Source organism: Plecotus auritus (assembly GCF_963455305.1).
Source record: "Plecotus auritus genome assembly, chromosome: 3".
NCBI classification, from domain to species: Eukaryota; Metazoa; Chordata; class Mammalia; order Chiroptera; family Vespertilionidae; genus Plecotus; species Plecotus auritus.
Genome location: NC_137772.1, coordinates 31,694,807 through 31,720,997, shown reverse-complemented (window position 1 = coordinate 31,720,997; position 26,191 = coordinate 31,694,807). Strand labels below are relative to the sequence as shown.

The 26,191-nt window shown below is 44.2% G+C and overlaps 1 protein-coding gene across 2 annotated transcripts in view; it reads right to left on the bottom strand.

The window, feature by feature from the left end:
* Positions 1-22,841: 22,841 nt before the first annotated feature.
* The window catches only part of TUBGCP3 (tubulin gamma complex component 3), a 104,917-nt gene continuing 101,567 nt past the window's right edge, over positions 22,842-26,191 (bottom strand). For both annotated transcript variants that reach the window (XM_080659169.1, XM_080659170.1), the window contains exon 22: positions 22,842-23,967. In XM_080659169.1, the coding sequence (XP_080515295.1) occupies positions 23,809-23,967 (159 nt within the window). In that variant the 3' untranslated portion in view covers positions 22,842-23,808. The remainder of the gene's footprint in view (positions 23,968-26,191) is intronic.

Here is a 26,191-nt window from a genome sequence, read left to right as displayed (position 1 = left end):
CTCTCTCATTGTTCTGGAGAACAGAAGTTTGAAATCCAGGTGTCTCAGGGTATGCTCCCTCTGGAGGCTCCTGGAGATGATCCTTACTGCCCCTTCTGGCTTCTTGTGGCCCCAGGCATTCCTTGGCATGTGGCTGCATCACCACAATTTCTACCTCTGTGTTCACATGGCCTCCACCTCCTCCATCTGTGTGTCTGTCAGGAGGACACTACTAGATTCAGGCCGCACCCTGATAATCCAGAATGATCTCCTCATCTCAGGACCTCAACTTAATGACATCTTCAGAGACCTTTTTTCCAAATAAGGTAATACTGGCAGGTTCCAGGGACTTGCTGCAGATATATCTTTGGGGGTGCTACCGTTCAACCCACCACAATCCTCATCATAAAAGACACACAAATTCCCATCAGTTAGGGCACCATTGCCAAGTGATGTCAACTCGATCCTACTCCCACCTGCAACATTGAACTACAAGCAGTAGCCACCTCTAAGCTCAGTGCGCAAGGAGGAACAGACAAGGAGACCACCATCCTCCAGAAGAACCAACCTGGACTGCAGAGGAGGCAGGGCTGTGGGAGGAGCTTGTGGGACCCAACACCCCACGGTGGGTTCCCCTAGAGCAGTTGAAATGGACAAGCACAGCAGCCTGAGAAGGATGTGGTTAGCTTGGCCTCAGCCCCTCAGGAATGTGGGTTTGCATCACACCACCAGGTAAGCTGCCAAATCCAGCAAAGGTGATGCTGAGAGGGAGGGTTTAGGAAGGATGCTGCAGGGCAGAGATGAGGACCAGTGTGGTGCCGGGACTAAGTGCTTGGACAGGCCTGGTACCTCCCACTCCCCCTGCTGTGTAGTCCCCTCAGGTGTTCCTTGCACTGTATGGGGTAGAGCACCCTGAAGCAGCCATGGCTTCAGCTCTCAGTGCCTTCATATCAGCCTTAGCTGTTAGGATGACCTGTCACTGACCAAGCAAGGTTGCAGCAAAGAGCCTGGCCATTTCTTCCTGATGCCAGATTCACCAATGAGCAGGCTTGGCCAGAGCTCTCCACAAGGCTGCTCCTGGTCCAGCCCTGCACCTGCCCAGTTCTCTTCCAGCCTCACCCCTCAATGCAATGTTTGCCCTCCTGAGTCAGCATGCTTTGCAGAGAATCCAGCTCATGGCCATCGAAGACAAGCACACAGAGGCCCCAAATAATGAGCCCACAGCAGCGAGCAAGAAAGAATAGGAGCCAGCAACCCCACGGCTCGGTGCTGACCTCCCTTCTTGGCCAGGTGGCTGGTTACAAGCAGGTCACTTAACCAATGTCTCCAATTGTCAACATCTATAAACTGCTGAGTAGTAACAACATCAACAATGAGTTTCCGGGGACATAATGAATGGATATTTCAGAGCCGCCTGGATCCTGGCACAAAAGGCCACAGAGTGACATGAAATATTAAGCAAGGACATGCAGACAAAGCAGGCAAGCTAATGACATGGTTGATAACACATCAGCTTGGGCAAGGCAGGAGCTATATCCTTCCTTGGAAGTGAGGCAAGGTTTCCCTTCCTTCTTCAGAGGAAATTAATAAAAATATTTACAGATTATTATAAAAATATATATTAGCTCCTGGAGTGATGATTTAAAATGTTATTTGTGAGAACTCAGTTGACACAGCACATCCAGATGGAGCTGCCCTGATGCTGATGGGGACCTGGGTGGGGGGAAGGCAGGGGCAGGGGAGCCCCGAAGAAACAGTTAGCACATGTCACAGTTCTGCATTCATCCCAAATGGTAACTCAAAGGGGTAGGCTACAGGGAGCTTAACTTGAGGACTAAACTTGCCTTATCCTGTTACCTAATCTTTAAATTTATAAAAAAAAAAACAAAAAAAAAACTAAAACAAAAATGGGCTCTTGAGGGTTAGTATGTTAGTCTAAAGTTGTGTGTCTACGCTGTTGGGCCCCAATTTGTGCTCATGACTATCACCAGATCCTTCAGAGCTGGATGGAGCTCTGGATGCCACTCTGAGAACCCCAAGGAGCAGCTGAACCTCAGCTGTGACCTTCTGTCATCACGTGGCCCCAGACACAGCCCAGGCAGCAGCGCCTGCCGACCCCAGTCCACAATGCAATTTGATACTAGGTTTTAATGACTATCGTGTCTGAAAAAAGATTCCTCACAAGGACACACAGATCCAATGAGAAGTGTATCACTGGTGACCAAGACACGTTGTTCTGTGGTCTTTCCTCCAGGTCTTGAATCCCAGAAATAAAATTATACAAAAGTTGATAGAGGCACAAAGAAGGATCTGACAATCTTTTCTTGTATATTGAGGGAAAGAAATCAGTATTATGGGCTAGTAACTCCTGCACCCTATAACAGCCTCTGCACAAACAGAATGGCCCCTCTCCCCTAGAATCTGCAGGGTGCAAAATAAAGCAGCCTGCACTGAACAGGGACAATTAGAAAAACAAAGGCTGTGTGGAGACAACAAAGAAGAACATGTAATGGAGCTGGGGTGGCCTCATGGAAGTGGGTCCATGGCCATGCTACTGGAATTCTCGCTTTTCTAACAGTGATAGGATGAATGCTGTCCTCCCTACCTCTCCTCCTCCTCTTTCTCTCCACCCAAGGAACTTCTGAGATGCAAGCCAGTGAAATTTGGCCATGGGGATAACTTTGAATGTGTTCTTTCTTTATTAAGAAAACTAGGGGCCCGGTGCATGAAATTCATGCATGGGGGGGAGGGTCCCCCTCAACCCAGCCTGCACCCTCTCCAATCTGGGACAGCTGGCTCCTAACTGCTCACCTGCCTGCCTGCCTGATCACCGCTAACCACCTCTGCCTGCCAGCCTGATTGCCCCTAACTGCCCCCCCTGCCAGCCTGGTTGCCCCCAACTCCCCCCACCCGCTGGCTTGGTCACCCTCAACTGCCCCCCTGCCAGCCTGATCACCCCCAACTGCTCCCCTGCCAGCCTAGTTGCCCCACACAGCCTGCTGTTCAGTCGTTTGGTCGTCCCTCACTAACCCCTCTGCCAACTTGGTCGCCCCACGCAGCCGGCTGTTCAGTCATTTGGTCGTCCCTCACTAACCCCCCTGCCGGCCTGGTAGCCCCACACAGCCTGCTGTTCTGTCGTTACTGTTACTGTGATGGCTTCCCAGACAATTTGCATATTCCTATATTAGTAGTATAGATGAGTCACATGCTACCTTTGGCACTTTGTTACTAAGAACTTACCTGTGCCTGGCCAGTATGGCTCAGAGTTTGAGCGTCGACCTATGATCCAGGAGGTCATGGTTCGAATCCCAGTGAGGGCACATGCCTGGGTTTAGGGCATAAATAAAATATTTTTATTGATTTCAGAGAGGAAGGGAGAGGGAGAGAGAGATAGAAACATCAATGATAAGAGAATCATTGATTGGTTGCCTCCAGCATGCCCCCTACTGAGAGTCGAGCCCACAACTCAGGAATCAAACCATTACCTCCTGGTTCATAGCTGACGCTCAAACTCTGAGCCACTTCAGCTGGACTAAAAATATATACTGAGAGGCCAGATTATTATGATCTCTGAACACATAATAATCTGGCCACTCGGTATATATATATATTAGAGGCCCAGTGCATGAATCATGCATCGGTGGAGTCCAGCCAGCCTGGCCAGGGGGAGGGGACATGGGCGGTTGTTTGGCCTGCCTGCTGGTCGAACTCCTGGTCGAGGGGACAATTTGCATATTAGCCTTTTATTATATAGGATATACACTGAGTGGCCAGATTATTATGCGTTCAGAGATCATAGTAATCTGGCCACTCAGTGTATATATATTTTTTTAATTTAATAAATCTTTATTGTTCAGATTACAATTGTTCCTCTTTTTTCCCCCATAGCTCCCCTCCACCCAGATCCCACCCCACTCTCTGCCCTTACCCCCGCCCCCCGCCACTGTCCTCATCCATAGGTGTACGATTTTTGTCCAGTCTCTTCCCACACCCCCCACACCCCTTTCCCCCCGAGAATTGTCAGTCGACACCCTTTCTATGCCCCTGATTCTATTATATTCATCAGTTTATTCTGTTCATCAGATTTTTTTTATTCACTTGATTTTTAGATTCACTTGTTGATAGATATGTATTTGATGTTCATAATTTTTATCTTTACCTTTTTCTTCTTCTTCCTCTTCTTAAAGAATACCTTTCAGCATTTCATATAATACTGGTTTGGTGGTGATGAACTCCTTTAGCTTTTTCTTATCTGTGAAGCTCTTTATCTACCCTTCAATTCTGAATGATAGCTTTGCTGGGTAGAGTAATCTTAGTTGTAGGTTCTTGCTATTCATCACTTAGAATATTTCTTGCCACTCCCATCTGGCCTGCATAGTTTCTGTTGAGAAATCTGCTGATAGTCGTATGGGTGCTCCCTTGTAGGTAACTAACTGTTTTTCTCTTGCTGCTTTTAATATTCTCTCTTTGTCTTTTGCTCTTGGCATTTTAATTATGATGTGTCTTGGTGTGGTCCTCTTTGGATTCCTTTTGTTTGGGGTTCTCTGCACTTCTTGGACTTGTAAGTCTATTTCTTTCACCAGGTAGGGGAAGTTTTCGGTCATTATTTCTTCAAATAGGTTTTCAGTATCTTACTCTCTCTCTCTTCTTCTGGCACCCCCATAATTCTGATGTTGGTACGCTGGAAGTTGTCCTAGAGGCTCCTTACACTATCTTCATATTTTTGGATTCTTTTTTCTTTTCCAGTTGAGTGTTTTTTGCTTCTTTGTATTTCAAATCTTTGACTTGATTCTTGCGATCCTCTAGTCTGCTGTTAGATCTCTGTATATTATTTTTTATTTCAGTCAGTGTATGCTTAATTTCTAATTGGTCCTTTTTCATATCCTCGAGGGTCTCACTAAATTTATCGGCCTTTTCTAGAAAATTCTTGAAAAACGTTATAACCGTGGGTTTGAACTCTATATCCAGTCATTTGCTTTCCTCTATTTCTTTCATTTGTGATCTGTTTCTTTGTCTCTGCATTTTGGGTGCTTCCTTGAGTTGATAGAGTGGCCTGTGTGGTAGGTGTCCTAGAGGGCCCAGTGGCTCCGCCTCCCCAGTTACCTGAGGTGGACACTCTTGGTGCACTTCTTTGTGGGCTGTGTACACAGTCTTGTTGTACTTAAGCCTTGATTGTTGTTGGTATCACTGGGAGGAATTGACCTCCAGGCCAATTGGCTGTAAGGATCAGCTGTGTCTATGCTGGGAGAACTTCTGTGCTGGAGACACCCTTATGGGAGACTTGCAAAAGCCTCTGTGCTCAGCTTGAATGGGGCGGAGTCTCAGGGCAGAGCAGACAGCATTGGTTTCCCGTCAGCCCTGCCCTAATAGGCCCCTGTGTCTCAGTGTCCCTTGGTAATCGCTGCAAGCACCTCTGAGAGAAAGCCGCCCTCGAGTTCCGCCTGGTGCCAGATAGTCCAGTTTCTCCCCAAATGAATCTGGGTCCCCAGAGTCTCGCCTGGAACTGGATTTCAGTGCAGTCAGGAGCTTTTGTCTCCCTCCTGCTTGAGAAAGCCAGCCACGTACTCAGTTGCCCGCCCTCTCTGCATGCGTGCCTCAGTACCTCTGCCTTCTGCAGCTCCTTTGAGTCTCAGTGTGCTTTTCTCTTTCCTTATTGTCAAGTTTCACCCTGTATGAGTCTGGGTCCCCAGAGTCTTGCCCGGAACTGGAGTTCAGCACAGTTGGAAGTTTTTGTCTCCCTCCTGCTTGAGAAAGCCACTCAGTTGCCAGTCCTCTCCACATGTGCGACTCAATACCTCTGCCTCCTTTAGCTCCTCTGAGTCTCAGTGTGCTTTTCTCTTTCCTTCTAGTTGTAGAACTTCCACTCAGCCAGCCCTCCTGTGGTTCTGGATGATGTCCATTTTATCTTTTAGTTGTAGTTTTGAAATTGTTGTGCAAGGCAGCAGTTTAGGTGTTTACCTATGCCACCATCTTGGTTTCTCCCCTCAGTGTATATTTTTTTAAGAAATTATCTGCAACATCTCCCCAAATCCTAACTACACCAGTGCTCTTTGAGAGTGCACTAAAATAGTAATCTGACTTTTTAAAATGATATCTAGGATTTAAAAATTCAAGCATGAATTCCCACAAGCCAGTACAGTTATTTACACATTATATATATACAAGAAGTATTAGTACATTATGCATATAATAAAACAAAAATTTGATATAGACATAGAACTTTTAGAAGAATGATATAGAATGAAATAAAATATTTTTAAATAATTTTAAATTTATCAGTCAACTTCTTTGCTTTTGCTAACATACGGTATCTATATATATAAAAGGCTACTATGCGAAGTGTCCCCTCGGGAGTTCGATCAAGAGACCAGGAGTTCGATTGATCACTATGATGTGCGCTGACCATCAGGGAGCAGTGTGGAACAAAGGAAAGCCCTGACCAGGCTGCTAGGGAAGGAAGGCCCCAGGTGGCAGCCAGAAGGCCCCGATCAACCCTGATCGCTGGCCAGCCCTAGGGACCCTACCCGTGCACAAATTTTGTGCACCAGGCCTCCAGTAAATAATAATGGTTTCAGGGACTCCTATGTTTAAACATACTTCTTTGGTTATAAAATATTGTGCTTAGCACTTTGCTGTACAACCATTTGACATGCTATTTCAATTTAGTTTCAATGACTACATGTCTGACAAAAGAATCCTCATGAGGATACACAAATCCCAATGGAGAAGTGCCTCACTGGCTGCACTTCTAATCTGTGTTGCACATTATTCAACCCCATTGACCAAGTCTGCGTTCTGTTTCAATGGAGGCAGCAAATTTCTATACTCATGAGAACAATCAGTTGTTGCTCCAGACTCATTAAAATGTGTTGAATTTGAAGAATTTTAACAAATGGTCTAACCCAGTGGTCGGCAAACTCATTAGTCAACAAAGCCAAATATCAACAGTACAACAATTGAAATTTCTTTTGAGAGCCGAAAACCAACTTCTGCGCATGGGCCACAAAGTTTCAATCACACTGTACGTGCGCACCCGCACGTGGTATTTTGTGGAAGAGCCACACTCAAGGAGCCAAAGAGCCGCATGTCTCGCGAGCCGCAGTTTGCCGACCACTGGTCTAACCAACTGAAACCCTTTGTGTGGAGTAAATTTTTTTTAACATATTTTTATTAATTTCAGAGAGGAAGGCAGAGGGAGAGAGATAGAATATCAATATGGGAATCATTGATCGGCTGCCTCCTGCTCACCCCACACTGGGGATCAAGCATACAACCCGGGCATGTGTCCTGACCGGGAATCGAACAGTGACTTCCTGGTTCATAGGTCAACACTCATCCACTGAGCCATGCCAGCTAGGCTGCATGGAGTATTTTAAAACTATGTTTCCAAGTTAAGTTTTAAGTCAAACTTCTTTTTTAAATATATTTTATTGATTTTTTACAGAGAGGAAGAGAGAGGGATAGAGAGTTAGAAACATCGATGAGAGAGAGACATCGATCAGCTGCCTCCTGCACGCCCCCTACTGGGGATGTGCCCGCAACCCAGGTACATGCCCTTGACCGGAATCGAACCTGGGACCCTTCAGGGGTCGCAACCCCGCAGGCCGACGCTCTATCCACTGAGCCAAACGGTTAGGGCTCAAACTTCTTTTTTAAAAATAAATGACACATCATTCTTAGCAACAAAACTGCATAATAATAACATTTCTGAACATTCATTTTCGAAATGTTTTTTCTTCAGACACATTCCTTTGGAAAGGTAGCTGCTTCCTCACTCAATGTCAAAATATCATTAGTGAATAAAAAAATAAATTTAAAAATTATTAGTGAGGTTTTACCTTGCAAGGGGCTGCCTTAATATTGTTGAAAAGATCTGCTCAGTAGCATACTATTGAAGGCCATTTCTTCTCACAGAGAATATCCACACATTTTATAAAACTGAATGCCTAACTCTTATAAAACCTTGGCATCTCTTTAAGTGCTTGACCCTGAGGTAACTGGCAAATCTGTGTGTTACAAAAAGAGTTTCAGGGTCACTTCCCATCTCCTTACGAAGTGTAAATATTTCACGAGTTACAATACTATATTGACACTTCTGCTTCCACTCAGGCTGCGGAAGGCCACACAGAAATGTTACTCCCACCCTGGAAGTGAGAACAACCCAGATCCTCTACACAATCATAGGCAAGTGGTGCCCACGCTGCTGCCCTCAGTGGCTGTGGGGTGGAACCTCCAAGCAAAATAAGGAAGGAGACAACGAGTAAAGGCTGTGCAGGGGTGGGACAAGAGTCCATAGCACCTGTGCGTCCAGGACGCAAGGAGAACCTGCAGCCCCTGCCCCAGCGATCATTGATGGGAGGAAGATTAGGAAAGCACAGGACAGCAAGCTGAGAGGCTGCCTGCAGACAGGGGAACAATGGCCTGCTGAGATTGAGAGTGTGGCAGCAGAGGCAATAAAAATGTGAGGACACCCATGCCTTCTTTAGGGGCAGGAGAGTTGAGGGATCCTCAGCCCTCAGGTGCAGCCATCTGGGGCCTGCTGTGGTCTGAGGGCAGGGAGCAAACACCCTGCCCTGAGTACAAAGTAGAGGCATTTTCTATGGGTGGGGCGGGGAGGGGAGACTGGCAGCTCCCCCAGGTGCAGGGGCAGGTGAAGGTACAGGTATAGGAACAAGACAAAATCTGAGGATAAGGCAGCAGAACTGAGATTAACCCCACAGCCACTTTGATGAAGGGGAAAGCTCTGACCCAAACCTCAGATAATTGTAAGCCTCTGTGGACTGAACCTAACTAAATTAACCATGAAGCCCAAATCCAGCTCAATCAACTACAGAGTAGGTTGACTCAACCCACTGCAACACAGACTGAGAGAGGAAAAGGCCCTGTACATGGTGCGAATATCATTTACTCTGGTTTCTACAATTATTTTATTGTTTTATTTTTTCAGCTTTATTGAGGTATAATTGACAAATGAAAGTATAAGATATTTAAAGCATACATTGTGATCACTTGATACATATAAGCATTGTGAAAGAATTCCCCCATCTAGTTAACTTACACATCCATCACCTCACATATTTATCATTTTTAATTTCTAACCTCCTTTTACACAGAAAAATTGACTGTGGAAGTCAATAAAAGTGCACAAGACACATCAAAAAGCAAGAATATTACCCCACCAACAGGAGAAAAAATAGTCCATAGAACCAAACATGAATGGGATGTTGGAATTTCAGAGAGAAACTTTAACTATGACAATTATGTTTAAAAAAAAAAAACACTAGAAAGACAGGAGGATATTATCCATGAACAGAACCAAATGGAAATGCTAGAAATAAAAAATATGATATCAGAGAAGAACCCTCCTTCTGGGCTTATTTGCAGACTGGAAGCAACAGAGCAAACAATCAGTGAACTTGAAGACATGTGAATAGAAACTATCCAAGCAGAAGCGTAAGGGAAAAAATGGAATGGGGAAAGAGGATGGAGATTCTAAGACTTCTGGGTAAATATTAACAGCCCAACATACATGTAATGTAACTGGAATTCCAGTAAGAGGAGAGAGAGAAATTGGAGCATAATAAAAATGTCTGAAGAAATAATGACAAAATAATAGAGAACCCAAAATCCAAGAAGCTTGTAAACCCAAAGTAGGAAAAATACAAAGAAAACCCTCCAAAGCACACCAATCAAACTGTTAAAAATCAGATTAAGAGTAAATCTGGAAACACCCCACCTCCGCAAAAAAAACCCATCTACACTAATAAAAGAGAAAGATGCAAATTGACCATCACTCTGCTATGCTACCAGCCAATAGGACTGAGTATGCAAATTACCCAACAAAGATGGCCACGCCCATAGCGGCCAGGCGTGGCACCCAGCAGCCCCAAGCCCTGCCATGGCAGCACTGGGGCTGCGGGGGGCCAGATCGGGACACACACCCACAGGGAGGCCAGCCCCCCGCAGCCCCAAGCCCACACACCCACAGGGAGGCCGGCACCCAGCAGCCCCAAGCCCTGCCATGGTGGCGCTGGGCCTGTGGGGGGCCGGATCGGGACACAAACCCACAGGGAGGCCGGCACCCACAGCCCCAAGGCCTGCCACTGTGGTGCTGGGGCTGCTAGGGGGGTTGCGGGGGCAGCGGAGACACAAACCCGCAAGAAACCTGCGGAAAGGGAGATAAACTACCATAACTTTATCTCCCTATCCACAAGATGAGAAAACTGCCCCTGGTTTATTTAGTGATGTGGCCCACACCTTTCTACAAGCACAGGGTATGTTATGACCACTCCCAGGAAGGTCTGGTCGGAATACCATCTCCAGGGAATAATGCTACTGTGGCAGATCACCTAAGAGAGGAAACAAGCTTTTGTTGGGTTTATTCTGAAGATCAGAGAACATGCCACCCCAACATATGCTGTGTTGTTATATTGATGATCTTGACCTGCAGATGCTTGAAAAACAGCAAATGCAAGGAGAGGCTTTCACTGAAATCTCCTGATCTGCCTAAAATCGAACCCCCCTAAAGGAGCTTAAATGGCATAGGTCCCCTTGACAGGAGAAGTGTCATCAGGCAGAGAAGACTGACTCCTGTCACAGGACAGGAGAGTAGAAGTTGACATCACACCCAAACTTTGTTACAAACTATTTCCCCCCACCCCATTCATCTTTCCTAAATATAATTTACTCTCCTCTAAGAGGCCTACATCTCCCGTCCCCTTTCCCTAGGAAGAAGGTATTTAAATATGCATTCTAAGCCACCTTGAGGAGTTACTCATTTTTCCCTGGGATCTCCCACATATACGCGAGGTACACATGTTAATGAACTTTTGCTTTTCTCTTGGTGATCTGTCTTTCATTACAAGGGCCTCCCCTAAGAACTCAGAAAGGTAGAGGAAAACTATTTTTCCTCCTCCATAATTCTATCTTGGGAAATCAAGGCTCCAGCTGAACAATGAGGTTGACTCAAGTACCAAGCAATCCCGGCTGACGGGAGGGAAGCTTCTAGGAAGAAATCAATAATATTGGCATCAAAGTGGGATGGAGGGCACACGCATGGTTGCTGGTGGGTGTTTAAAGTGGTTCAACATTTTTGGAGGATGATTTGGCAAATTCGATAGAAATGTTCAAGGTACACCCAAGAGTCTTCTACTAGGAATTGCATCTGCTGAGATAAAGCACAAGCACATAAGCCCTGGTCAGAACCCAGGATGCTACTGCGGGCTCCCCTTCCACGATAGGAAAACCTGGGAACAACCTGCATTTTTAGGACAAGGTGGCATCTATACTAATAAAAGGGTAATATGCTAATTAGACTGAACATCTTCCGGACGTCCTTCCCGACAAAGCCATGTTGGCAAGGCCAAGGCAGAGGAGGTTAGAGGCGATCAGGCAGGCAGGGGAGAGCAGTTAGGGGGATCAGGCCAGTAGGGGAGAGCAGTTAGGGCAAACAGGCTGTCAAGGGAGAGCAGTTAGGGGGATCAGGCCAGTAGGGGAGAGCAGTTAGGGCAAACAGGCTGTCAAGGGAGAGCAGTTAGGGGGATCAGGCCAGCAGGGGAGAGCAGTTAGGGGGATCAGGATGGCAGGCAGGTGAACAGTTAGGAGCCAGAGGTCCTGAGGAGTCCCAGATTGGAGAGAGTGCAGGCCAAGCTGAGGGGACCCCCTTCCCGAGCATGAATTTCATGCACCGGGCCTCTAGTAGTATATATAGAACAAAAATAAAAATAACCACTGACTTCTTTATCTGAAATAAAGGAGGACAAAAGATGAGGAAACACAATGTTCAGTGATGAAAGTGTCAACCTAAATTCCATACTTAGCAAAAATATTCTTCAAAAAATGAAAGCACATCAAAGAGTGGCCACTGTCCCTCCAAGAGTCATGGAACCCTCCCTGCACCCACACCTCTTTTCTCTTGGGACAACTCATGACAGTGTATGACTTGTGTCCTAACACACAGACTGCATCATATCACCATCATCCCTCTGTATTTTAAATAATAATAAAGTGAGCCTTCCATTTTGTGTTGTTTTTTTTTTTAGTTGAAAAAATAATACAAGCTCCAGACTAGGAGGAGCAGGGTGTTCTGTTGGGGAGGCTGGGTCCTGCATCGCCTGCTGGGGACAAATGCAGGCTATTGGTCTCTTCAGTGTCCCTCAGGGTGATGGTCAGATTAGCAATGGAAACATGAGACAAGACAGTCTGAAGCTTTTGTCAGCAACATTAATCTCTGCCCAGGCAAGTTGCTATACGATATTCCCTTGCAGCATTTTTATTAAAATCTTAAGCCCATAATAAAGGTAGAAAAATACAGATTTATTTCTCTTCTTGAAGAGACACCTGGCAACATGTCTGCAGAACAATATCCGTAATCACTTAGCCAAATTTCCATACCATTTGACTCAATTTTCTGGAAAGCAGAGGTATATTTCCAGAGTGCAGAGACACGTGTAATTTACGCTGCTCTTCTTCCTCTCCTTCTAGAGCCCGCACCCCCCTCACTGAGTTTGGAGATGTGCTTCTGAACACGGCAGAGGCTAGGCTGGGCGGCCCAGAGTGCCGAACCCCTTCCCCCTTCTCCAGCAAAGAAGGAGGCTGCTGGAGTGGCAGTGCCTTCCCCACACCTCCTTCAGGCAGCCTGCCGGAATGGTGGGAGGACCTGGGCTGGTTCTTGGTCCTGCTTGTCTCCAACTGGGTGCCCGTGCAGGTCACAGCCCCGCTGAGGCTGGCCTCTAATGGCTGGTGTAGGACTAACCAGGCTTTGGTGGCCTGCTCTCGCCGGGCCAGGTGACCTAGGCCACTTTTCCTCCTGAACCTGGGTCTTCTCAAATTACATAGGCCCAGAAACATCCTGTTGAGCAGCTGTGCAGGGAAAGGTGCCTGGTGAGCATCAGGTGCTTGACTATTATAAAAACTGTCCCTCCTGCTCAGAGGCCACTACAACCAAATAAGGATGAGGCAAGCAAGCTTGGAAACCATGGGACAAAGGTTTCAGGTGAGGCTGTGACCCCACGGGACACACCTGCCAGGTGACCCTAGAGGTCTTCAGACCCGCAGTTATCTGGCCATTGATCCGACAGGTTCTTAGACCCCAGAGCCAGGGTGAAGGGCTCCCAGTGAAGCTGTCATAGCCTAGATGGGCCACACTTAGGCCTCACTGACTTGCAAAGAAGCTCACAGAACAGTTTCCCCAGACTTCAGATATGTCTTTTTAAATATATATATATATATATTGTTGGGGTCTCTCGGCCTGGCCTGCAGGAATGTGGCCAAAACCGCCTCTCCAACATCCCCTGAAAGGTCCTGGATTGTGAGAGGGCGGTTCTTGGGTGATGCACCCCAGAATAGGGCTCCCTCCTCTCTGGTTCCGAGTGCATCATCTGAGAACCGCAGCTGCTAAGTCACCACAGCTCAGCAGCTCCTGCATTGAGAGTCTTCCCCCTGGTGATCAGTGCACGTCATAACTACCAGTTGGAGCATCTGCCCCCTGGTGGTCATTGAGCATGATAGCTACTGGCTGGTCAGCCAGTCAGCCGGTTGCTTAGGCTTTTATATATATAGGAGATATATATATATAAAATTGATTTCGGAGAGGAAGGTAGAGGGAGAGATAGAAATGTCAATGGTAGAGAGAATCATTAATCAGCTGCCTCCTGCACCACCCACTGGGGATCGAGTCTGCAGTGTGGGCATGTGCCCTGACTGGGAATTGAGACATAACCTCCTGGTTCATAGGTCTACGCTCAACCACTGAGCAACACCGGCCGGGCCAGATATGTCTTTAAATATCCTGAAGCTGACATCGTTACAGAGAACAATTTGCAGAGAGTTTGTAGTGTTTTTAAAAAGTGGGAAGATGACAAATTGAAAACACATAAAAATGAAAAAAATATTACCTGTTCTTCAGCACAGCTTAAGAAAATACAACCTGAAATGAATGCACAAACATCCCAGCATATCACTGGTTCCCAGCACCTGCCAACTGCAGGCTTCCTTCAGCTCCAGCCTGATCGCCTCTCCTACCTACACCACTGATCTCGTCCTCATGCTCTGAGCCTATATATTAGTTCTAGTTTTATTTAATTTAGAAAAGTGATTTGTCATGTTATTAAATTTATATAGTGCAAGAAAGAACAAAGAAGAAAACAAAAATCCCAATAAATTCTATAATCAGAGAGAACCCTATTATTTGGCAACATATCTTCTAATCCAACTGTCCACATAGCCATAAAGTGAATAAATATGTAAATATTTACATTTTTATATATTTAAAAGTATATATGTAGATATGTTCTAGCATAAGTCCTGTTTTGAAGTCTTTTTATTTTAAACATTTAAGGTTGTCTCTAAATTATACATATCACTTTATTCTGCCACAGCTTGGTTTTAATGTCAATCCTCCTTCATCATGTGATTGTACAATAATTCACTAAGCAACACCTTTGCTGTTGGCCATGCGGGAAGTTTCTACTTTGCCCACTGAAACCAGTGCAGCCAGGCTGACCTGGACACCGTCTACATGGCTGGAGGTCCAGACGGGGAGATAACCCTGCAAGGGTTCAGGGCCTGCCCTCCAGGGGAGCTTCAGCAGTTGGGAGTGGCCCCAGAAGGCTCGCTGGTTGAGCCACACACACTCCATCCGGAACACGGGCTTGGGCCTCCGAGAAGCCCCTCTCGGAGTCATTGCTCTGCAGGACACAATGTACACGGTGCAGAGGGCCACGGGGATGGCTGCTGCCAGGGAGCCCATGCATCTTGTGCCCAGGGACCATAGGTGAGGAGTCACCACACCAGCAGAGGGATGGGATAGCCCATCCGCACAGGACCGAGGGATCCCACCTGGGCACCACCATTTTAATGCAGCAGTCCTGGCCTCAAAGGGGTAGGACCACAAAGATTCAGATCCCCGACCCCAGGAATGAAGGTCTGGGCCGCACAGCGAGGCAAGGCACCAACATCAGCCAAAGTAGGTCTGTGGGTGAGGACAATTCAAAATGAACAGTGGAGGGAAAAGGTGACCCGTCACAGCCTTGCACATGGTGTTGGGTGGGGCTCACCCCATTAACCACCTTCTGAGATTTCCCTCAGGGAAAGAGGCTTGAGGCTCCCCAACTTTGTGGGGGGGAACAGATCCATGGACCCTGAAAATGAGCCTCTCAGATCTTTACCTGTGGGAATGTCAGATCTGAAACCTGTGGCCTTCATGCCACGGCCATGCTTCCCCTGGCCTCTCCCAGGCCACAACAGAGAGTTGCAAAGGATATTAATATAGACCCATCCTAGGGGACATAGGACTCCTTTGAGGGGTGACTCTGGCTCAGGACTCCCTGATGTTTGCCATACACCCTCAGGACTGCACTGCAGTCTGAGACTATTCCACCCAATCACCCCTTCTTCCCACCCTTCTTCACTAGGCTGTGACATGAGTCATAGTCTCCCAGCTTTCCCAGGCTCCACCGAATCCCTGCCCATTGTCCCTCTCAGGTATCCCCTCCAATATATATATTTAATTCCATGTGCTCCTTGTTTCTTGGGGGATCCAGACACAAGTACATAGAAAATCCAATTAACCTATAGATAAACTATAGAATTAATAGACTATTGCTAGGCTAATTTAGCAAGACTTCAGAATACAAAATCAATATATAAAACTTAATCGCATTTCTGTGTATCAGTAACAGGAAGAAAATTATATCTTAAATAAAAATACCACTTATAATAGCATTTTTAAAAGTGAAGCCCCTCGGAATAAATCTAACAGAAGTTGTGCAAACCCATCATGGAGAAGTTTATAGAATTCTGAAAGACATTAAGAAAGACCTAAGCAAACATAAGTATATACTATGTTCATAGATTAGAAGAATCAATATTATAAACATGCCGATTCTCTCCAAATTGATTTATAGATACAATACAATCCTCATCAAAATACCGTTATTTTGGCGGTGTGGAGACTGGATTCTAAAATTTATATGAAATAAAAAAGGTCAGAAATAGCCAGGGCATTCTTGAAAAAGAGTTAAGAAGTTTGAAACACGCTCCTTAAGAGATACCAATCTCTATTATAAAACTAGAGAAATTTAGACAGTCTCATATTCATGCAAGGAGAGATACCAATGGAGGAAAAAAAACATGTATAGATTTTTGCTTTATGCCAGAGGTAGTATTTCAGTTAGACTTTTCAATTATTGGTGTTTGGAACTAGATACATTTATAAAAAATCAATGAAATCTAACTCTTACCATATGTAAAAATTCATTCCAAGTAAATTAAAATACAAAAGACAAAGCTATTAAGCTTTTAGAATGAAATATAGGAGACTATCTTCCATGATTTCAGAGTATAGAAGTATTTCTTAAACAAAACACATTTGCTAATGATAACATTTTATAAAACATAAAGATTGATAGATGGCTCTATGCTGAAGTATAAAATAAGAAAAGACAACACAAAGAAAGCATGCCAGAAATTGAAAGGTGTGTGCAATATTGTAACTGACAAAAGATGAGCATATAAAACATATAAAGAACTCCTATAAACCAGTAACAAGATGGCAAACAACCCTTCAAAAAGTATAAAATATAGAAACCCATAATCAAAAAATGAGAATATTCAAATAACCAGTAAAATATTAAAAAATATCCAACCTCATCAATATTTAACAAATATAAATTAAAGCCACAACATACCATCATATAGCAGCCAGATTTGGCAAAACTTTGGCAATGCCAAGTGTTCCAGGATACTGAGCAAGAAGAACTTTCAAGCACTAGGAATAGAAATGAAATTTGGCACATTTTGTAAAGTAGTTTGGCCCTACGTAGTAAAGTTGAAGTTATCCTATGACTTAGCAATTCCACTCTTGGTATTTACTCTAGAAAAACTCTTGCATATGAGCCCAAAGAAACGTTTAAGAATGTTCACATCAGCATTGTTTGTAATAACTAAAAATTGCAAATAATACAAACATCCATTAACAATAGAATGGCTGAGTAAATTGTGGTATGATCAAAACATTGGGATACAGGAATACCTCAGAGATATTGCAGGTTCATTTCCAGACCACCACAATTAAGCAAATAGTGTAATAAAGTGCCCTGACCGGTTTGGCTCAGTGGATGGAGCGTCAGCCTGCGGACTCAAGGGTCCCGGGTTCGATTCTGGTCAAGGGCATGTACCTTAGTTGTGGGCACATCCCCGGTGAGGGGTGTTCAGGAGGCAGATGACTGATGTTTCTCTCTCATCGATGTTTCTAGCTCTCTCTCCCTCTCCCTTCTTCTCTAAAAAATCAGTAAAATGTATTTTTTTAAAAATAGTATAATAAAGCGAGTCACATGAATCTTTTTTATTTCCTACTGCATGTAACAGTCTATTAAGTGTGCAATGGTCTTATGTCTAATAAAACAATGTACATACCTTAATTAAAAAATACTTTGCTAAAAACTGCTAACCAGCCGAAACTGGTTTGGCTCAGTGGATAGAGCGTCGGCCTGCGGACTGAAGGGTCCCGGGTTCGATTCCGGTCAAGGGCATGTACCTTGGTTGCGGGCACATCCCCAGTGGGAGGTGTGCAGGAGGCAGCTGATCGATGTTTCTCTCTCATCGATGTTTCTAGCTCTCTATCCCTCTCCCTTCCTCTCTGTAAAAATATCAATAAAATATATTTAAAAAAACAAAAAACAAAAAACAAACTGCTAACCAGCATCTGAGCCTTCAGCAAGTCATAATCTTTTTTGCTGGTGAAGGTCTTACCTTCAATTTGTGAAAAATGCAGCATCCGCTGAGTGCAATAAAGCAAAGCACAATAAAGGAGGTGTGCTTGTACTAACAGCAATGAGTGAACTTCAGTTACAGCTGGAGCTATCAGTTAGTTATTAACACAACACTTAAATTATAAGTATCAATAGGATCCCCATATAAAATGTTGAAATAATTATTTCACTAACAATCTATTGTTACGAGTGCATACATAGGTGATAATTTTTTTCTTTTTTAAAGCAAGGGAGTGATGCCACAAAAGCCAGGTGACTTACCTGCATAGAGGGAGCAGGAAATAGAATCAGGAAGAGTCAAAAGGGAGCTACAGGTTACTGGACATGTTGTACATTTCACACTAGCAGGTAGAACATTGGATGGCTTCTGGTTTTATAATTAATCTTTAAACTCTACATGTCTTAAATACATTCAAAATTTAATTAGGTAGAAAATATCCATGGAACCCAAAGCTGTTTAAAAAAAAACCAACACAATAAAACTGACCAACTAGCACTCCAATGAAATAGCTCTTGTCAAAATCATCTTCTCACCAAATGCAATGATCAATTCTCTTATCATAATCGAACTCAGGCTTTCAGCAATCTAAAGAGTTGACCATTGATTTCTTGCAACAGTGTTCTCTTGGTCACCTGTGACACCCAACACTCCTGCTCAGCCTCTAAATGTTGGGAGAACTTCAAACCTGGTCCTGAATCCTCTTCTCTGTAGTTTCTTCACGGGCAATCTCATTGACTCCCATGCCTTCAAATACTGCCTATGCTGATGATTCCCCAACGAGTATCTCTAGCCCTAGCCTCTCCCCTAAATCCAAGACTCATAAATCTGTTCCTCTTGCTCACCTGGGCAGCCAGCCACCCTCAGGTCTACAGCACTCTTCTGGGAAGACCGGGATAGGAGGCTTGTCACCGCTACTTGTAGCTACAGCCACGAGCAGCCCGTGGCCCACAGCCCAGTCCATAGCTTCAGCTGTCCACACAACCCACAGGTGGGACAGTTTCTGGCAACACCTGACCTTTTACATAGACTTTATGCCTCCTGATTTGGTTGGAATGTGACTGTGGCTATTTGATGAAAATGCTCTTTTCTTTTTTTAAAAAATATATATATTTTTATTGATTTCAGAGAGTAAGGGAGAGGGGGAGCGAGACAGAAACATCAATGATGAGAGTGAGTCACTGATCGGCTGCCTCTTGCAAGCCCCCTACTGGGGATCGAACTCACAACCCGGTCATATGCCCTTGACTGGAATCGAACCCAGGACCATTCAGTCCACAGGCCGACCCTCTATCCACTGAGCCAAACCGGCTAGGGCAATAATTTTTTATTTTTTAATTGAAGTTGACATACAATATTATTAATTTCAGGTGTACAACCTAGTGATTAAACATTATATAACTTATCTTATATAAAACTAGTATCCATCTGACACCATACATAGTATTATTGCAGTATTATTGACTACATTCCCAGTATTGTACTTTATATCCCCATGACTACCAATTTGTAGTCTTCCTTCCTTCACCATTTTTCACCCATCCTCCCAACCCCATTCCCATCTGGCAACCATCAAGATGTTCTCTGTCCCTATGATTCTGTTTTGCTTGTCTATTTTGTTTTTTTATTTTATTTATATTTTTAAATTTCTTTATTGATTAAGGTATCACATATTTGTGCTCATCCCATTCCCCTCCCGAGCCCTTCCCCACGTATGCCCCCAACTCCCTGTTGTCCGTGACCACTGGTTAGGCTTATATGCATGCATACAAGTCCTTTGGTTGATTTCTCCCCCTCACCCCCACCCTCCCCTACCTTCCCTGAGGTTTGACAGTCTGATCGATGCTTCCCTGTCTCTGGGTCTGTTTTTGCTCATCAGTTTATGTTGTTCATTATTTCCCCTAGATGAGTGAGATCATGTGATACTAGAAATACACTTATAAGAACCGAAAATGAGACAAGCAATAATGGTTATGCTGAGAGGCAAATGAATCAGTCTGTAGTGAGTTTCTTTCTGGGCCAACAGTTCTTTTGAGTCCCAATTTCAATGTCAAACAGTTCCTTATGTGTACATGTCAGCAATGATATTTCAGTTCTGGATGGTGGACAAATGGTGGTAATGCAGGTCCGACCCTCTCTGGTTTGGTCCTGGGCAACCTGCTGCGACGCACAGCTGCTGACTGCTAGTATGGCAAGGCATCGTCAGCATCTTCCATCTCTGGACTGTTTCTCTTCTGTCTTCATGGCTGGAGCAATTCCTCTCTATTGCAGGAATCCACATGGCCTTGGAGGTGTTTTCTGAAAATATACAAACATATTCTCGACCAAAAGTTAATAAAGGAATCTTTTCTATAAATTTGACTTGGGATCCTTTTTCATTTTTTGCCCAAACGGTTTTCCTTTGGCTTGTTTTGACACCATGTGTGTTTTTCATGGGTGTCTTGCTGTTAGCATTACAAATGAAAGTTAATTTTCTAAAGTAAAAATTTTCTAGATGTAATTTACTTACAGGATATTTTTCCTTACATGATATTCTTCTACTGTCCCCCCTTCTTTGATTTAAATATTAGGAGGCTTTTGGAAATTTTATAGTATAGTCTTGATAGCTTTTAAATTTTAATTTTTTGCACTAAAATATGACTGCTTTAGGTTCATTACATGTTACGCAATTTTACCATGAGATGAACTACCAATAAAAATTTTAGTTAACACTTTAGGAACAGCTTTTTGTCCAGTACCATTAATTTTTCTACAATATTCGCTTATTTCACTTAGCCAATTTAAATTAGTCTGAGAACTTGACTACTATTTTACTGTCAAATTTAATACTCTATCAACAATCTTATTTTACCCTGTAAATATTAGTGGGAAGGATTATTTGCCTTCTTGAGTAGGCCCTGAGCATTCCTGGTGCTAGGTTGGATTTAGATATCAAAAATCCATTTCCCCACACCATGGGTACAAGACAACTCAAACAAGTCTTGTTGCAGTGAGAGGGCAGCTGCTGTCGGCCAAGTCTCTGTCTGTTACCTGGGTCCCAATTTGAGCTGGGCATGGGAAGCAAAGCAGCCATGGGGGCAGGAGACCTCCCTCAGAAGGGGTGAGGGTTTAGGCCCCTGCAAAGTTGGGGGGGGTTGAGGGTCTGTGCCCCACGAAAATGCTCTTTTCTTAATAAGTGGCATTTTCAAGTTGGCTGTACTGTTCTGTCTGTATGTTCAAGTCTGGAGGACACATACTCGTTGGAATAGGGAAATTATAACACCATGAATTCTCCTGGTGTGGATACTCAGGAGAAAAGGCAAGCCTACTCCCCTCTTTAGCCACACCTATTAACGCAGCAGGACACGAGGGAGGCAAGTCTTTCCACCCTGAGGATAACTGTGCCTTCAGCCACGGTAACTGAACTTCCTGGGCAAGAGGCATCCTCCATGACAGAAAAGCTAGGCTGAAGCTTACCTGAGCTGCCCAGGACAAGAGCCTTCTCTCTACCATACCAGACCATAAGAGCACCATTTATCCAGTTAACTGCCACGTGTCCAAAATGGAAACCATCCCCACACGTCACAATATTTTGAATTTAATTAAAAAATCAATTTGCAATGAATATTATAAAAATAAATATATTACTCACAATTCAGGTTTTCTTGAATATTTTCAGCTGGAAATTCTCAACAAAAATGATTGATTTTAAAGTTGATCAGGGTTGCCACTTAGGGAAAACGTGTTTTTTTTTTTAATAGACAAGCGTGGCGTGTGGGGAAGGTCCGCCGCTTGTGTCTACATGGCGTACAATGGGTTATTATGAGCCAGACCCTATGCATGCATTAGCTCTAATCTTTACAACCCTGAAAGGTAAGAATGATTACCATTCTTTGGATGAAGTGACCCTCCCAGGGCCACGCCTCCAACCACTCAGTGTCCCACACTCATTAAACCTTTTGCTGATTCTGGTGGATGGGACCCTGCTCTGTCACAGGCCTGCCTGTCCATTAGTGACTTCTCCAGTGAGTCTGCAATGAGTTCTTCCAAAGCCTCATGTAACCACCATCCCTGGACTGCCCTGACCTCTGTGGTCCACATCTCCGTCTCCCAGACCCACAGTTCTGTTCTGAGTGAGACCTGCATCCTGGCCCTGCCAGGACTGTCCAGGTTCCACTCAGGGTGTCCCCTTCTCAGAAGCTCCTTCATAACCACAAATCTGGCCTAATTGCTTGATAGCCCCTAAGTTCAGATGGAGTTTTAATCCCCAAAACAGAATTGTCTAGAGTGGTTTCTACTGAGAATTAATCTCTGAAGAAAACTTAAAATACAAGCTCCAAGGTCAAAACACTTCGGGCAATTTCTCTTGGAGATTGCAGTACACATTTATTTCTGAGAAGCTTTGCATAGGGAAAGCTGCTTCAAGTTTCTGCTTTTATGAATTTTTTAACTAAATAAAATGTATATCCTAAGAAGTTCTGACCTTTACCATGGATTCCTTTCCGCATAGCCAGGACTCCACATGAATCAGATGTGGATATCAGATAACTAAAAGGGTATATAGTCATCCCCAGTATCTGTGGGAGATTGGTTCCAGACCCCCCACTCATACCCAAATCCGAGGACACTTAAGTTGCATATGTAAAATGGCATAATATTTGCATATAACTACGCACATCCCCTGGACACTTTAAATCAGCTCTAGATTACTTAGAATACCTAACATAAATGTTATATAAATAATTTATACTGTATTGTGTAGGGAATGACAAGAAAAGTCTGTACGTGTTCAGTACAAACACAACCATGGAGGCATAACTACACATCAGCAACAGCATGACTTTTTTTATTTTCGATGTTTTTGATCTGTGACTTGTTGAACCTGCAGATGCAGAACTCACAGATATGAAAGGTCACCTGTATCATGTGAATACTGGGTGGGTAATATTCCCTTTGGCTCTACATTGAAAGTAACACACTGTGTAATTTATTAGTTTTGCTGACGAAATAATTCATATACTGAAGCACATTAAATCTAACTCTGTCAATCCCTGCCCCCAAAACTTGGCAAGTGGACTGTGTCTCCACAGACTCCTCAAGAAAGAACCAATACGTGTGAAAGATAATTGCTTTTAATTTTCTAAGTTTTCACTTATGCAACATAATAAAGGCAGATTTATGTGACTTGATATGACATTTTTACAAAAACATTTCCCTCCAACATCTGGTCAGTAGTATATAAATATTTACAATGAAAAAATAGGCAAGGAAAAAGGAAACTTTCATTATTCAAGTCAATTTCTTCCCAATGCTTATCAGAATTTTGAAAATAAAATACTTCATTAACCTTCTAGTCATACATATTTACACTTCAGCCAATGGTTTCAAAAAATCTAGGTTTAAGGATGTTTTTGTTGCACATCACTCTTACTTTGTTCTACACTATTTTAGCAGTCTTCTGAAAGAGTAAATTAAATATAAAAAATGTAAACTTTGAAGAGAAAAGAATAAACATGTGTAAATGCACTAAGATATAAAGGTTCTTACAGAGGTTAATATTTTACAACACTAAGAAACAAAATAAAATGCTCTATATATTTTCTTAGTAGGGACATTTTGTTTAGATTTAGTTTGATTATATTAACAAAAATTGCCTCTAAAGAGGATGTTAAAAAAATACCAATGACATTACCATCTTAAATGATTAATATCCATTGCCCTAATTTTCTCTAAAAGAAACGGTGACTTTCTAAAAAAATGATAAATATAAATTATATCATGGAGAGCTTAAGAAGCCTCAACAAAGTGTGGTATCTTTGAAATATGAAGACTTTAAAAAATAAATGTGAATAGTGCAAACCAGCCTATTTAATTTAGTGCTATTACAAACATCTTCAACTCCAATGTATAAAAACATGACTTTGATTATACCAGACGCCATGCCTTTGAAACACTGAAGGATTTGTGGGCAGGAATGGTGGGTGCCCGCAGCATGCCAGTTGCCTTGAGAATTTAAATGTGAAAGTTAATGTCAAATAATGCAGTTAATAGCATTTGCGGCTCCCTAAGCCGGTAGGAAAGTCAGGTGTGGGAACTGCGCCGCCCCCTGGTGCCCAGGGACACACGGAGTCTTGGCTCTCTGGCTTTATAATGCTCATTAAAGTCCAACCTGAAGCTAAGAAACCGCAGACTTTCATCAGAACTGGTCATCAGCAACACCAAAAACTGCTGCACAATCCCCTAAAAAGAAACAAAAAGAGCAAAATATTCATTTCAGAAAGGAGCTGTACACAAAACATGCCCCCTCCAATGTAATCCCACATGGGGTTATGTTCCCTCCCAAACATAAACACCACGATGGCAAGTGTCCCGAGTGATGGGAACTGCTCCAGAACCTTGCAGTTTACCCACCTAATGGAACCCACATTAGGAAGAGATGTCCATTTTACAAATACAAATTAGCAACCAATAGATTTTATCTAAAAGAACTAACCAATAGATTTTTCCATTTTGCCCTAAGTTCTCCCAGAACAATCAAAGGAGCAAAGCAACTGATGTTAAAACATCATTCTTTTTACGTTAAAAACTTAGCATTACACTTTTCATCTTTCATACTATCTAATAAAAAGGGAATATGCAAATTGACCATCACGCCATGCCAAATCTGGCGGCACCCATAGCCACAAGATGGCGGTGCTCAGTCCTTTCAGCCCCGCCAGAGTACCCCAGTCCTTTCAGCCCCGCTGGGGGGGTGGCAGGCGCACAGTGTGGCTGGACCCGCCCTCAGGCCCCCAACTGCCCAGGGCCAGCCCGAGGCGCAGACAAGCCTTGGATGGCGGCTGCCCAGCCGATGCCCGAGGCACAGGCAAGCCTCGGATGGCAGCTCCCAGCCACCTAGGGCCAGCCTGAGGTGCAGGCAAGCCTTGGAGGGCAGCTGCCCAGCCACCTAGGGCCAGCCTGAGGTGCAGGCAAGCCTTGGATGGCAGCTTCCCAGCCACCTAGGGCCAGCCTGAGGTGCAGGCAAGCCTTGGAGGGCATCTGCCCAGCCAATACTCGAGGCGCAGGCAAGCCTCAGATGGCAGCTGCCAAGCCACCCAGGGCCACCTGAGGCTCAGGTAACCAGGGCCGGCCGAGGCTTGCGCTGCCGGCAGTGGCAGCAACAGAGGTGTGATGGGGGCGTCACCTTCCCCTGATCGCCAGGTCACCTCATAGTCTGGACTATGAGAGGGGGCAGGCCAGGCTGAGAGACCCCCACTCCAGTGCATGAATTTTCATGCACCGGGCCTCTAGTATGAGTTATAAGAGCATTTAATCACAAAGCCCTGCTGAGAAAACAAATTGAGAATATAAAAAATGGATACATGCCCTCAACCATATTTTTAGGGTTCCATCCTAAAAGAGTGGGGCAGAATGTGGCTGTATCACCTCCTTTCCAAGGTGGCTCCGTAAAGACAATGTATGTCAGAGTTTAATCAGACTTCAATACTACAAACTATCCACTGTTTCTACTAGGGTTGAAGGCGTTACTTAATAAGTACAAATTCCACCCATCAAGTTGCACAACCTGTGGCACAGCTAGCAGACGTTTATTTATCTGTTCAAGGTATGTGTTTTTTATCTCCATACTTTCAGAAAGTGTTTGTCTGCAGAGAAAAGTCACTGAAACACCCCCATACTTGTCAATCCTCCCTAAACTCTAAAAGCTGCCACTTTCCCTCTCCTTGCTTCTGGAGAGCTGCTATGTCTGTAGACTCATATATATTATGCAAAGTAATATTATATTTGAACAAGCATATAGTGTGCACGTGTGTGAATATCACTTTGTCTTTTTAGATGACTGAAGACTTACAAGAAACTTCTTAAGGGATTATACTGTTAAAAATATAAACGTCTGTCCAGCTGGTGTGACTTAGTGGTTGAGTGTCGACGTATGAACCAGGAGATCATGGTTTGATTCCCTGTACATGCCCGGGTTGTGGCTCGATTGCCAGTAGGGAGCATGTAGGAGGCTGCCAATCACTAATTCTCTCTCATAATTGATGTTTCCCTTTCTCCTTCTCCCTTCCTGCCTCTGAAATCAATAAAAAAGTATTTTAAAAAATATATAATTATTAAAAAACTAGAGGCCTGGTGCACGAATTCATGCATGGCCCACGGGATGGGGCCGAAACCGGCTCTCGGACATCCCGAGGCATCCGGATTGCAAAAGGGTGCAGGCCAGGCCGAGGGACCCCACCAGTGCACGATCAGGGACTGGGAGGGATGCGGTAGGTTGGCCAGCTGGGGAGGGACCACAGGAGAGCTCCAGGGAGTGTTCAGCCCATCTTGCTCAGTCCCGATCAGCCAGACCCCAGCAGCAAACTAACCAACCGGTTAGGGCGTCTGCCCCCTGGTTGTCAGTGCACATCATAGCAACTGGTTGACCGGTCAACTGTCTGCCCCCTGGTGGTCAGTGCATGTCATA